The 12,082-nt window shown below is 47.7% G+C and overlaps 1 protein-coding gene across 2 annotated transcripts in view; it reads right to left on the bottom strand.

Moving 5' to 3' along the window:
- The window catches only part of lmbrd1 (LMBR1 domain containing 1), a 110,991-nt gene that overhangs the window by 57,583 nt on the left and 41,326 nt on the right, over positions 1-12,082 (bottom strand). For both annotated transcript variants that reach the window (XM_029119943.2, XM_029119942.2), the window contains one exon: positions 3,976-4,049. In XM_029119943.2, the coding sequence (XP_028975776.1) occupies positions 3,976-4,049 (74 nt within the window). The remainder of the gene's footprint in view (positions 1-3,975; positions 4,050-12,082) is intronic.

Here is a 12,082-nt window from a genome sequence, read left to right on the forward strand (position 1 = left end):
AATAGTCAATAGTCACATAATTATTAGTCAATAATCACATAATTATTGACTAGCAACACATGATTGAAATTACAAGCTGGTTAGCTGGCGGCAGGATTTACGTTAGCAAATGCCGGCTTTTTGCCGGTATCAAGTGTGGTTATCCAGGCAGATGAAAATATCAATGGCCAAAATGTCCGGTGGGAAACATGCCAAATAAATAAATTGATTAATAGCATATTTAATAGCCTAAAATTGCCACTTAGAAGCATCCCCATAGCATGATGCTTCCACCACCATGCTTTACAGTATGGATGGCTAATAGCAAGGTGATGAGCTTTTTTTCATTAGACGTAACGCTTGGCCTTCAGGCCTAACAGGTTTCATCTGACCAGTGAATCTTTTTCCTCATTCTCTCAAAAGTCCCTATTTCATATGCATTTTGCTGTAGAGTGACTTGTGTCTAGCAAGACTTGATTGATGGAGTACGGCAAAGATTTTTGTACTTCTGGCAGGTTCTCCCATCTGTATCAAAAGACTCAATGAATCGGAGCTCCATTTGGAGTGTCATGGCAAAGGGTCTGAATACTTATTCATCTGAGATATTTTAGTTATTCTTTTCAACAAATTGGCAAGAACATGTTTTCACACAAAAAAGTTAATCTCATGAATTCTAAAGTCTATAAAAAACACAAATGCGCAGAATGTAAATTGAATACTTTTGTAAGGAATTTTACATCCTGGAACGGGCGTTTGTTTTGAGTTAGTGTGATGCAGTTATATAGGAGGTTTTAAACATCCTGGGATGGCCGGTTGTTTGAGTCAGGTGTGATGTAGTTATATAGGAGGTTTTAAACATCCTGGGATGGCCGGTTGTTTGAGTCAGGTGTGATGCAGTTATATAGGAGGTGACTGGGCACCTTGATACAAAGAGCAGTGATAAATGAACCCTGCAGTCACTGAGAATGTTCCAGATGCACATGGAACCCGTCACTTATGTTCCATTAGGTAATCATGAATAATAATAACAGAGCTACAGAATGATAAATCATATGGAGCCGTAGAAAAACCGAGGAGGCCGGGGCAGGGGAGGGTGGCTGGAGGGAGAGAAGGCCTGGGCAGGGGAGGGTGGCTGGAGGGAGAGGAGGGCTGGGCAGGGGAGGGTGGCTGGAGGGAGAGGAGGCCGGGGCAGGGGAGGGTGGCTGGAGGGAGAGGAGGCCGGGGCAGGGGAGGGTGGCTGGAGGGAGAGGAGACCGTGCAGGGGAGGGTGGCTGGAGGTAGAGGAGGCCAGGGCAGGGGAGGGTGGCTGGAGGGAGAGGAGGACGGGGCAGGGGAGGGTGGCTGGAGGTAGAGGAGGGCTGGGCAGGGGAGGGTGGCTGGAGGGAGAGGAGGCCGGGGCAGGGGAGGGTGGCTGGAGGTAGAGGAGGCCGTGCAGGGGAGGGTGGCTGGAGGTAGAGGAGGATGGGGCAGGGGAGGGTGGCTGGAGGGAGAGGAGACCAGGTCAGGAGAGGAGGTTGATACAAGGGTCAGAGAGAGCGAAGGAGAGAAAGATGGAGAAAGAGTAAAAAAACAACACAACCCAGAGTGTCATGGAGTTGCCTCCCACTAGCAGTAGATTTCTATGATTGGCTGAGCATCACAACACTGCACATCAACAACACAAAGCATGCTGGGACCCTTACCTTTCTGAAGGCCACTTTCACGGAGCCTCTCTAACGACATGGGGTCAAGTCCAACAGCTGCTTTATCCCAAATGGCAACCTAGCTATTCCCTATTTAGTGTACAACTTATGGAGATTAAAGGCACTATTTAGAGCTCTGCTGAAAATAAGTGCACTGCACAGAGAATATAGCGCTTAAAAATCGGCCGACTCAATCACCCGCTCCATGTAGGAAGCAGAGAACAGCCAGGTAAAATCCCTGTTGATCAAGGCAAGATTGGCTCTCTAGAAACTCACTCTATTTGATTATGTATAAAATCGCCTGCTTTAAAATGGTTGATGAGGTGTGATAACCCTTTTTTTCTACAGATAAAGCATAGCATGTGTGCACGTGTCAAGGAATCAAATAAGACCGTAGAAACTAAGTGAAGCAGGCAGAACTCCACAATCCATTTGATTGTGCATTGTGTATATAAAGAGGGCTGCATAAACGCTTTCTTGAATTACAACATTTAGCGTTTTCCCTCCTTTCACCCAGAAGGCTTTGTGAGTGTGTGTGTGTGTTCTGCTCACCGTCTCGTTACCACGATAGCTTCCATGAAAAATGGACAACATTAACGAGTGTTAGGGCACAGTCAATTTGTCTTATCTGGAAGAAGAAGCCGGACAGCTACAGTATGCTGAAGGAATCAAAAGACAGGCACATATTAATGGCCTCCGAGCCACAGATATATAAATAGGCGTTAGATAAGCGTGGCGGTGGAGGCTGCATATACATCACGTCAGAAGACCCTTGCACTGCCAGGTAAAAAACGGTGGGGAATAGAGACATGAGCGATTGAGCGCTGCCAGAGCCCTAGAATCACAACGCATTAGTAATACTGAACAAACCCTCAATCACAGGCAGCATCTATACCTCTCTAAGATGATGTGATTCATATACAGTGAAGTGAAAAACTACTTGCTCCGTGTGATTTCTTTTGCAAATTAACACCCCTGAAAATGGTCAGATATTCGACAAAAACAAATTATTACAAAAAGGGAACATGAGTGAACACAAATGTGTACTTATTTCAGTTGTTAATTTAAAGTTCAGCAACACCCAATTCCCACCTATAAAAATACCCCATTTAACGCAATAACTAGTTACGCCACCTTGAGCTACAATGACTGCAACCAAAAGCTTCTTGTAGTTATTGATCAGTCTGTCACAGCGCTCAGGGGTAATTTTGGCCTGACATTCTCCTGTAAAATTCTCGGATACAAAGACGAATTCATGGTTCCTTCAATGACATTAAGTTGCCGAGGTCCTGAGGCAGCAAAGCATCCCCACACCATGACGGTGCCTCCACCATGACGCCCCCTCCATCATGCTTGCATAATGTTCTTAATGGGGAATACAGTGTTTGGTTTTCTCTAGACTTAACAGACGAGCATAAACATTCTTCTAAGTCAGCAGTGGTTTCTGCCCTGCCACCAATCCTAGTTATTTGTGACTTCCTGGGTGATTTTTCGACCTTGCTCTTGGGAGAGATTTTTTGACTGGATCGCCACTTCCGCCCCAAACTTGCTCCATTTGGACAATATGTGCATTGGTGGAGGCAAAGAGCCTAAGAAATGGGTTTGTAACCCTTTCTAGAATGATGGGAATTGACAGTGTTTTTCAGAGGTGTTCGAAATTATTTTATTTGTTTGCAAGATGTGGCTTTGGAACCTGTGCGCTCACAACTTCAATCTGATTACAAGGGCCCGAAGGTCCGATTCATATTGGGCAGGTCGGGCGCAAGTCAATTCAGTTAGGCAGTAATATTAATAACAGTCGCTCCAATGCACAAAATACATGAAAACTCTTGCCTTTCCAATCCAGTGTAGTTCACCTGGTTAGAACGGTACTGGTAATAGCGATGCCACGGTCGTGGCCTCCATCCATGAGTGAGCAGAAAGGTAAGGCCATGTCCCGTTAAGCCAGCCAACCGGTAACACCTGGAATCTCTCCCCTCGGACTAGTGAGTCTCATTTGACCTGCGGCTACGACCCTCTTGAGCCACATGCAAATCAATGAGGTAACGGTGGCCATAGAACAACCGTCAAAGGACTCAGGTCGCCATTCACACACCGTGTAAATGATCACCGCTCAAACACCACAAAACCACGGTGTAGCTGTTCAACACACACACACACACACACTCACCGTGTAAATGATCACCGCTCAAACACCACAAAACCACGGTGTAGCTGTTCAACACACACACACACACACTCACCGTGTAAATGATCACCGCTCAAACACCACAAAACCACGGTGTAGCTGTTCAACACACACACACACACTCACCGTGTAAGTGATCACAGCCAGCATGCCAATCAAGGTCAAGGAACTGATGGAGAAAGACAAGGCGGGCAGACCATCTGTATGGGGGGAGGGGAGAAGAGGGGAGACAGGCAGAGAGGCGGGGGGAGGAGAGAGAGAGGGAAAAAGAGAGGATTTTTTATTTTATTTTTAGTTATTTTTAGTTTCAGACTGCGTATTTATGAAGCACATTGAGACAACCTCTGTAAAAAGAATTGCACAAAATAAATTCTTTAAGGATTGCAATTCGACACATGTTGAGAGATCCCCAAAACCATTTCAGCCGCTGAGAAATCCATGAGTGCAGTATATATCGGCAAAGCCAAAGCCCGGTTCAATGCCACGGCGATCCGCTTGATGTGTGTCACCTTTGATGGAGAGAGGAAGGGAAGGGGCAAACGGGTCCGGGGCTACCCGCCACGAGGACAGGGACACTGGGTGTCAGTCAGACCAGCTGTCAGTGCTGGAGCCAGAGGGCCCCAAAGACAGATGGATTGATGGGGAGAGTGATGGGCTCTCCCCTCCATTAGGATGCCACCTGTCAGGGAAGGAGGGGGCTAAACACAGTCCCACCAATGCCCCCTGGTGGCACCCCTGCGGTACTGATGCCCAGAGGTCGGCCTCGTTGAAAATTTGTAGCCTGCTGTAAGCTCCGTCGGTCTTGGATTCAGTCACTGTTCTATGTGTATTGTCCCCTACTGAGCCTCGGGAATTTTGGGCTCTTACACTGATCTTTCTGTCCAAGGAACACTTCTGAAACAGGTTCCAAAAAAACGCAGTACTACAGTTAAAAAGATGTGAACTTGTTGTTCCAAAGACGCTGACCGGACAAGGCACAAAGTATTGGAAAATACAGGGAATATTTTTTGAACCCAGGTCAACCTGGTGGAACCTAGATGAGCGGAGTGGTTCAGAGAAGCCCCCACACCATCCATGAAGCTCAGGTGCCCCATTTCGGGGGAGCACCACCTAGATTGGGAATTCCAGTGGAAAAGACAACCTGGTTAGTTTTGATATTACACTGCTACACTTTCCAGGCTGCTCAAACATCCTAGAATTGAACGCTAAAACATTCATTTATTCAAGAGCTGTCATTTCATCCAGAAAAATAATCAACTATTTATTTTTGGAATTTGAAAGGTTGACACTATGTTTTTCCGCTTGTCACCAAACGTCATGGGCTACTCCAGGACACAGACACAGTATGAAATGTATCTAAATAATACACAGGGCCGATGCTCCATTGTCGTGTGGTAATAGTGGGAAAACGAGAAGCTTTTCAAGTCTGACGGCTGGAATGGGTATTAACATTTGAATAGGTGTATCCATTTATGTTCTTCCCAAGCCTTTGTTAAGTGGTTAAGCTTGGTAAGTAACCCAGACAATAGACTTGGCATGTTCCACAGAGGACAGCAATGGTGTTGATGGAGTCCCCAACACAAAAAGAGAGACAGGCGGATGTTATGTTGAGTAACTCGTTCGGTTTCTGGATCCCTGAAGCAGATTTTATGGAGGATTAGACAGAGAGATACTGTTGTCTAAAGTCAGATGTGCTGCTGCCCATCAGAAAGCTGGGATCCAGAGAGACAGAAAGGAGGAAAACCTCCACCTATCTATGCAAAAACCATCAGGGGCCATTTAAAAAAAGAACATCAGCTGTCAATGGAGGCAAGTAACCCAGTGGTCAGAGCATCTGAACAGTAACAGGCGGGTTGTTAGATCGAATTCCAGAGCCGGCAGGTTGAAGGTTGTTGTTCTGTCCTTGAGCAAGATAGTTAACCCTAACCTGTCCAGTAAATCAATGAATGGCATGTCAATCCAGGATTAGTAGAAAATGTGTCCAATATTGAACGCTGTGTTAAACCGCTCCCTCCATAAGTACAGGAATGAAAGCAGAACGCACCTTCATCTGAAGTTAATTTCTCCTAATTGTCCCCCCCAAATTGACCTTAAGTTATTTGCGTGAAACATGTTAAGGCATATTAACATCTCAAGAAGTGAACAGGTTAAAGGCCTGCAGATTCAGAGTGGATATCAACAACATCAGCATTTGTGGATGCACATTTTGCTTCCTCTGTCCTGTATTCAAAATGAAAACAAAGCAATCCAGCTAACAAGGCAAACAACGGCATCTGTAAAAACACGCCCCTGCCACAGCAATAAAACCATCTGCCAACTACAGACACCTTCTACTCAGCTAGAAAGCAACAGTAAAACCCTGAGAAACAACAAACAACAAGAAACGTGATTCATTATCACAAACATCACAACAGTTTCTCCAGAGTTTAATGTAGAAATCAGTGAGCGATACGGGTTCACCCCACGTTGACCCGGTACGTTTCACCAGGCTCCGCGCAAACTCCCTTCTGAAGACTCCTTCGGGGGAAAAGCATTCCTTAAGGCAAACACTTAAGATGTTTCACCCAACCAGACACCGGGCCTTATCTCCAGCAGGCCCTTCGGGCTACGAGGAGGAGAGGAACCATCGATGGGTTTTGGAACAGAGCCGCTGCAGCCTCTGCACTCCCAGAATGCACTGCTCTCCGCTACAGCCCTCCGTCCTTGGCACAGATAGAATCATGCAGATACGGAGACACACACTAAGCCCTGAGACGTAACTGTATTAGTGAGCAATCCAGGGGTGGTGGCGCAGAGAACAAACACACACACACACACACAGGCAGAGAGCGGAGGGGAAGATCTTAGCGTTTTCTGACACACTGGTGTAAGACCTGAGGGGTCTGTCTGTTCAAATAGCAGGTGAGATCATCATGGGCGAACCGTGGCAGACACCGTTGTTATGTCAAGCACGAAATATTATCGAACTGTACATAGCAGTAAATATCCCAGCCATCCTGTCAGATAGTGAGGTGTCCGCAGTACGTTTAAAGGGTAGATTATGCAACGGGTCAGAGGGAAGGAAACACCTCACCAGAATATTTGGTTTCAGTGTTTTTCTGGACATCTGTGTGTTGTTCAGCACCTATTGCGGAAGGCCCACCGTGATCAAATGCGCGATTTTCCATGCTTAGATATTTAAGGATTATCACTCATTTATATAATCACTCATTCAGTGATTTGCATTTAAATAATGAAAGTTTCTGTTTTGCCTAAAAGCTGTTTGGAAAAGAAAGACTGGGAACCTCAGGCCGTTTGTGTTGAATGGTACCTACGATGGACATTATAACAGACCGATGACCTGATCTGTGAAAGGTGACAGGTTATAGGACCTCCACTCAGCCAGTAAGGTGTGTGTGTGTGTGTGTGTATCCAAATATTGTCTAAATTAGGTCCTAATGCCCACATGATCACACTGAGCATTTCAAGGCCCAAAATGATGTTCAGGGACTATATACTGTATTTCTGTTAAAAAATATATCATTATAACACAGTGATTTATTAGGCATTAAGGGATTATTTCAAATGCATCTTAATAGACTTGCAAGGCAGCTTTTAAAAGTTTAATATATCCCCTTAAACCGACAACTGGGCCTTCTTCACACTTCACAGTTAGGTAAAATGTAAAACATTTATCTTATGCTATGAACCCTAACATGGCCGGAATAAGCCTTAGAATCCAGTATTTAGAGACGAAAAATGCACAAGTCAATGGTGCCTTTAAAAACCGAGGAGATAAAAAAGCGAACTTCCTCCCAGGACTGGATTACCACAGGTGAACCCTGGAATGGTGAAGCAGCCCTGTCAGCCGGTGGGTTGTCCCTCTCTCGGTCTCCAGTGGCCCTCCATAGGGTCAGGCCGTCTAGGTGAATAAACACTCCGGCTTTCTGCAGGAGCGTTAAACCGAGACCTCCATGTCACAACATGGCACCCTATTCCCAATCTGGAGCACTACATTTAACTAGGGCCCATGCCGTTTGGGACACAGTTTTGTTGAGCCTCAGCTAATACATCAAGCCTGTACAGCCAGTGTTTAAAACCTTCCCCTAAGCAACTGAAAATTACTGTAACCTCATTTCTGATAGGAAAAGTGATGCTTTTGCCTTACAGGCTTTTCATGCTTTTACAAAACCCGAACAGAAATTCATTCAATGGACCCCGAGAGACAAGACCCAGCCAGAAAAAGAAAATAGCTAAAATGGAACTGATCATTAATTTAGATGGAATGAACCAGTGACTGATCATTCAAATACAAGAGGGGAGAAAAAAAACATCCAGATTGGAAGCTCCATTTAATAATATGACAGAGAGGTCTCCACTGAGGGTAGAATGTTGTGCAAGCATGAAGGACACAGCCAGGCTCTGAGGCTTGGCGTGTGTCTGTGCGTGTGCATGGGGGCGTGTGTGTGTGTGTGTGTGCGTGCGCGTGCGTGTAACCAGTCATCATAACATACCGAATCTCTGGGGTGTCTTTGACCCCATTTAGGTGCTGCAAAACAGGAAGCCTTCAGGGCAGACATTACACACTGGGACACATCAGGATCGGGGGGGGGGGGGTTGGCGAACACACACACAGACACATTTCTCCCTCCTTCATGAGCAGCCGTCCGTTCTTTGAGATCAGGACGCGTCAGCCACCTCGTCAGGTGCTAATTATGTGATTAAGACAAACAAGAAGGTTTACCAACTCTTGTCCTGGTAACTTTGTCCTGAATGGATCCATTTCTAAAGAGAGACACACTAGAAGAAAGGCCGTAGGTCAATACATACCACAGGCTACATCTATGACTTGTATGCATTTACTGCTCAGCTTCACTGTTGACGGAGAAAGCATGAGATGAAACGCATTCCCAGACTGTATTGGTTTTATAAAACACTTCTGAAACACCTGCTACATTTCATATTATTAATATTTTACTGTTGTTGGGTGATTTAAAATGAATTCTAATGGCTCCAATATGGTTGAGAGGCTGTGAGAGAGAACACTGGGAGTCTGGGACTAGGAAATGTGACATCCTGAACACATCTCAGAGGAGGAGACAGTAACTCTCCGTCACAGACAGTCAGAGTACCTCATGGCTTTATTGGATTACTGTAAAGTTTGGGGAACCTCTCTGACTCTCTCCCCCACTGTGTCTCTCTCTCCCTCACCCTCTGTGTATGTTTCTCTCTCCCCCTCTGTATGTCCCTCTCTCTCCCTACGTGTCTCTCTCTCCCAACATGTCTCTCTCTCTGTCTCCCTCTCCCCCGTGTGCGTCTCTCCCTCTGCCTCTCTCCTTCCGTGTCTCTCTCCCTCAGTCTCCCTCAGCGTCTCCGTCTCTCCCTCAGCGTCTCCCTCTGCGTCTCCCTCTCTCCCTCAGCGTCTCCCTCTCTCCCTCAGCGTCTCCCTCTCTCCCTCAGCGTCTCCCTCTGTGTCTCACTCCCTATTAGTCTCTCCCTCAGTGTCTGTCTCTCCCTGTCACTCCCTCAATATTGGGATGTTGCAGCCCCCACAAAAAACAGGAAAGACTAAAATGAAGCCCACAAACATAGAGACAGCTTTGGTAAAACAAACTGTACATCAATCTACTAGAGGAACACACTGAATTGCTTTAAGATGTAAATAGGCATGGTTAAAACAAGCGATTAACAGTTTCTATTTTAGAACACACTGTAGTATCAGAAACTGATAGGTGATCAAACTTTTCAGGCTACTGCCCCGATCTCAATGATCAAAACCAAATTAATCTTCTAATGTTATCCATAGGTTATGTAGAGCCCGGAAACGCGCCATAATGTTATTGGAAAGCTCATGAAAACATCAGGGAACATCTCCAGGTAATAACTGTGAGTGTGTGTGCCGAAAAGAAGACACATTTCTTACATCTTCTTTGAACTTGTCCTACAAGGCTTGTGAGCCTCATTGGGGGAAACAGAATGCGTTCCTCAGAGTTCTGCCTTCAAGAGGTCTAGCAGGAGATTTAAAAGTTAACAAAATTTTTGTAGGAGTGAAACAGAAGGTGCTCCATATGCACCAGCAGATAAATAGCGGACAAGAGAAATGACTTGGGTATTCCACTTCAATCAGTAGGACATTGCTGTGACCTGCGGTTCTTCTCATCTTCACATGTTATGTTACAAGCGTTGATTCAGAAAGAAACAATACGTTTCACAACTGTTTGTTGTTAAATTACCCAGGGTCCAGTTTATCTAACATTAGATTTTGTCTGACACACATTCAGAGAATTAAACACGGGGGGAAAACTTGTTTTCCGGCATTGCAGTGGAGAAAAATGTGGAAGGCACCAGGTGTCCCGGAGGGGCCCTCTAAAGCAGGAGTCCTGGAGGGGCCCTCTACAGCAGGAGTCCCCGAGGGGCCCTCTACAGCAGGAGTCCCCGAGGGGCCCTCTACAGCAGGAGTCCCCGAGGGGCCCTCTACAGCAGGAGTCCCCGAGGGGCCCTCTACAGCAGAAGACCCCAAAGGGCCCTCTACAGCAGAAGACCCCAAAGGGCCCTCTACAGCAGGAGACCCCGAGGAGCCTTCTACAGCAGGAGTCCCTGAGCAGCCGGAGTACCTGTGGGGCCCTTTACAGAGGCCATGGCAGGACTCAGCACACCACAGTGAATAATGTAACAGCTGTCCTGTTGGCGCCGCCGTCGCAGGCCTGAGTGAGCCCGGATCGGGAGGCTGACTTAGCGAGGAGTGTCTTCCCCTTTCTCAATTAACCTCCCATCTGGAGTAAGAGAGCAAAAGAAGGGAGAGACAGGGAATTAGCGGTGGGACGGGAATGATCCCCCCTTAATGTCAGAGGCGTCCAAAACGGCATCCTATTCCCTGCACACTGCTTCGGATAAGGGCCCCAAGTTAGGCCCCTCAGGTCGAAACACAGGGCACTCTGTAGCAAAGGAGGCAGCGATTTGGGACGTGCGCCATTTGTCTTGAACAGCTCGGGCAATTTCCCCCGGGAAGGCCGGGAAGAGAGGAGGGAGGGCGCTAAAGGGTGGGCCGGGTTGATGCTGAACACAGCAACTCAACAGCCCTGCAACTCCCAGGCCCTGCGGGAGAAAGGCAGCTGGGGGCATGGAGGGAAGAGTCCCGAAGCGAAGACTCGACAGCCTGGAGAGGTGGCCGGCTCGGTGAGGGCTTAAAGACATCTCTCCCCTGATCACCTGTTGGTGGGCAATGATGTTCCCCTGATCCCCCTGCCCCAGAGTCAAGTGTCTATGATGCTGGGTCTGGTTCCCCTGCCCCAGAGTCAAGTGTCTATGATGCTGGGTCTGGTTCCCCTGCCCCAGAGTCAAGTGTCTATGATGCTGGGTCTGGTTCCCCTGCCCCAGAGTCAAGTGTCTATGATGCTGGGTCTGGTTCCCCTGCCCCAGAGTCAAGTGTCTATGATGCTGGGTCTGGTTCCCCTGCCCCAGAGTCAAGTGTCTATGATGCCAGCGGGTCCCAAAGTGTGAGGTGGAAGAAGGATCTGCAGCCGGGGTTTGGGGGAGTTAAGAAAAAGGTTGGTCTAAATGAACATTTCCAGCCTTCCCAAATTGCTGAAAGGGGGGCCTAAATGAAAGACGAGGCACAGCAGTAGGCACTCGGTGCAGAACTGGGGGACGACAGTACTGAATGGAGCGGTATCAAACACACCAACGCGGCTCCGTTCACTCCACTCCCACTATTAAGAGTGTCCCTCCCCCTCGTCGGCCCGCTAATGTCCGCATGGGCCCAACACAGACAGCAGGCCTACGACGTCCGCAGAGCGCCACTCGTCTCAGACTTCAAAATGCACGTTCAAAATGCAAGTCACGGCACGAGGAGGAAAAGAAATGTGCATCGGAGCCGAGGAAGAGGAGGGGGGGGGGGGGTGGTGATACTCGTCAAAGTTCCACAGCCAAGAGAGAGCTGTCCGTCCCTGAGTGACACATCAAAGCACCGGAGGCTTTCCCCCTGTTTCCGGGAGACAGGGGTTGCGAGCAGCACAATGAGGACGGTTGACATTGACGAGGGGAAAATGTCGCCCCTGCCAAGTCCCCACGTCACCTCAGCGTGCAGCCCGATGCCATCCACACAGCTCTCCGCCTGGCCAACAAAGCCTCCCCGATACAGCCGCGGCTAAGTGGAAACGCATTACCAAACGCACGGACACTGCTACCTGCTGCCACGGCTCACTCACCAGGCCTTCGGACGAAAAGGACGGGGCGCAGAAGCCACACAATACCA

The sequence above is a fragment of the Esox lucius genome, chromosome 5, assembly GCF_011004845.1.
Source record: "Esox lucius isolate fEsoLuc1 chromosome 5, fEsoLuc1.pri, whole genome shotgun sequence".
NCBI lineage: Eukaryota > Metazoa > Chordata > Actinopteri > Esociformes > Esocidae > Esox > Esox lucius.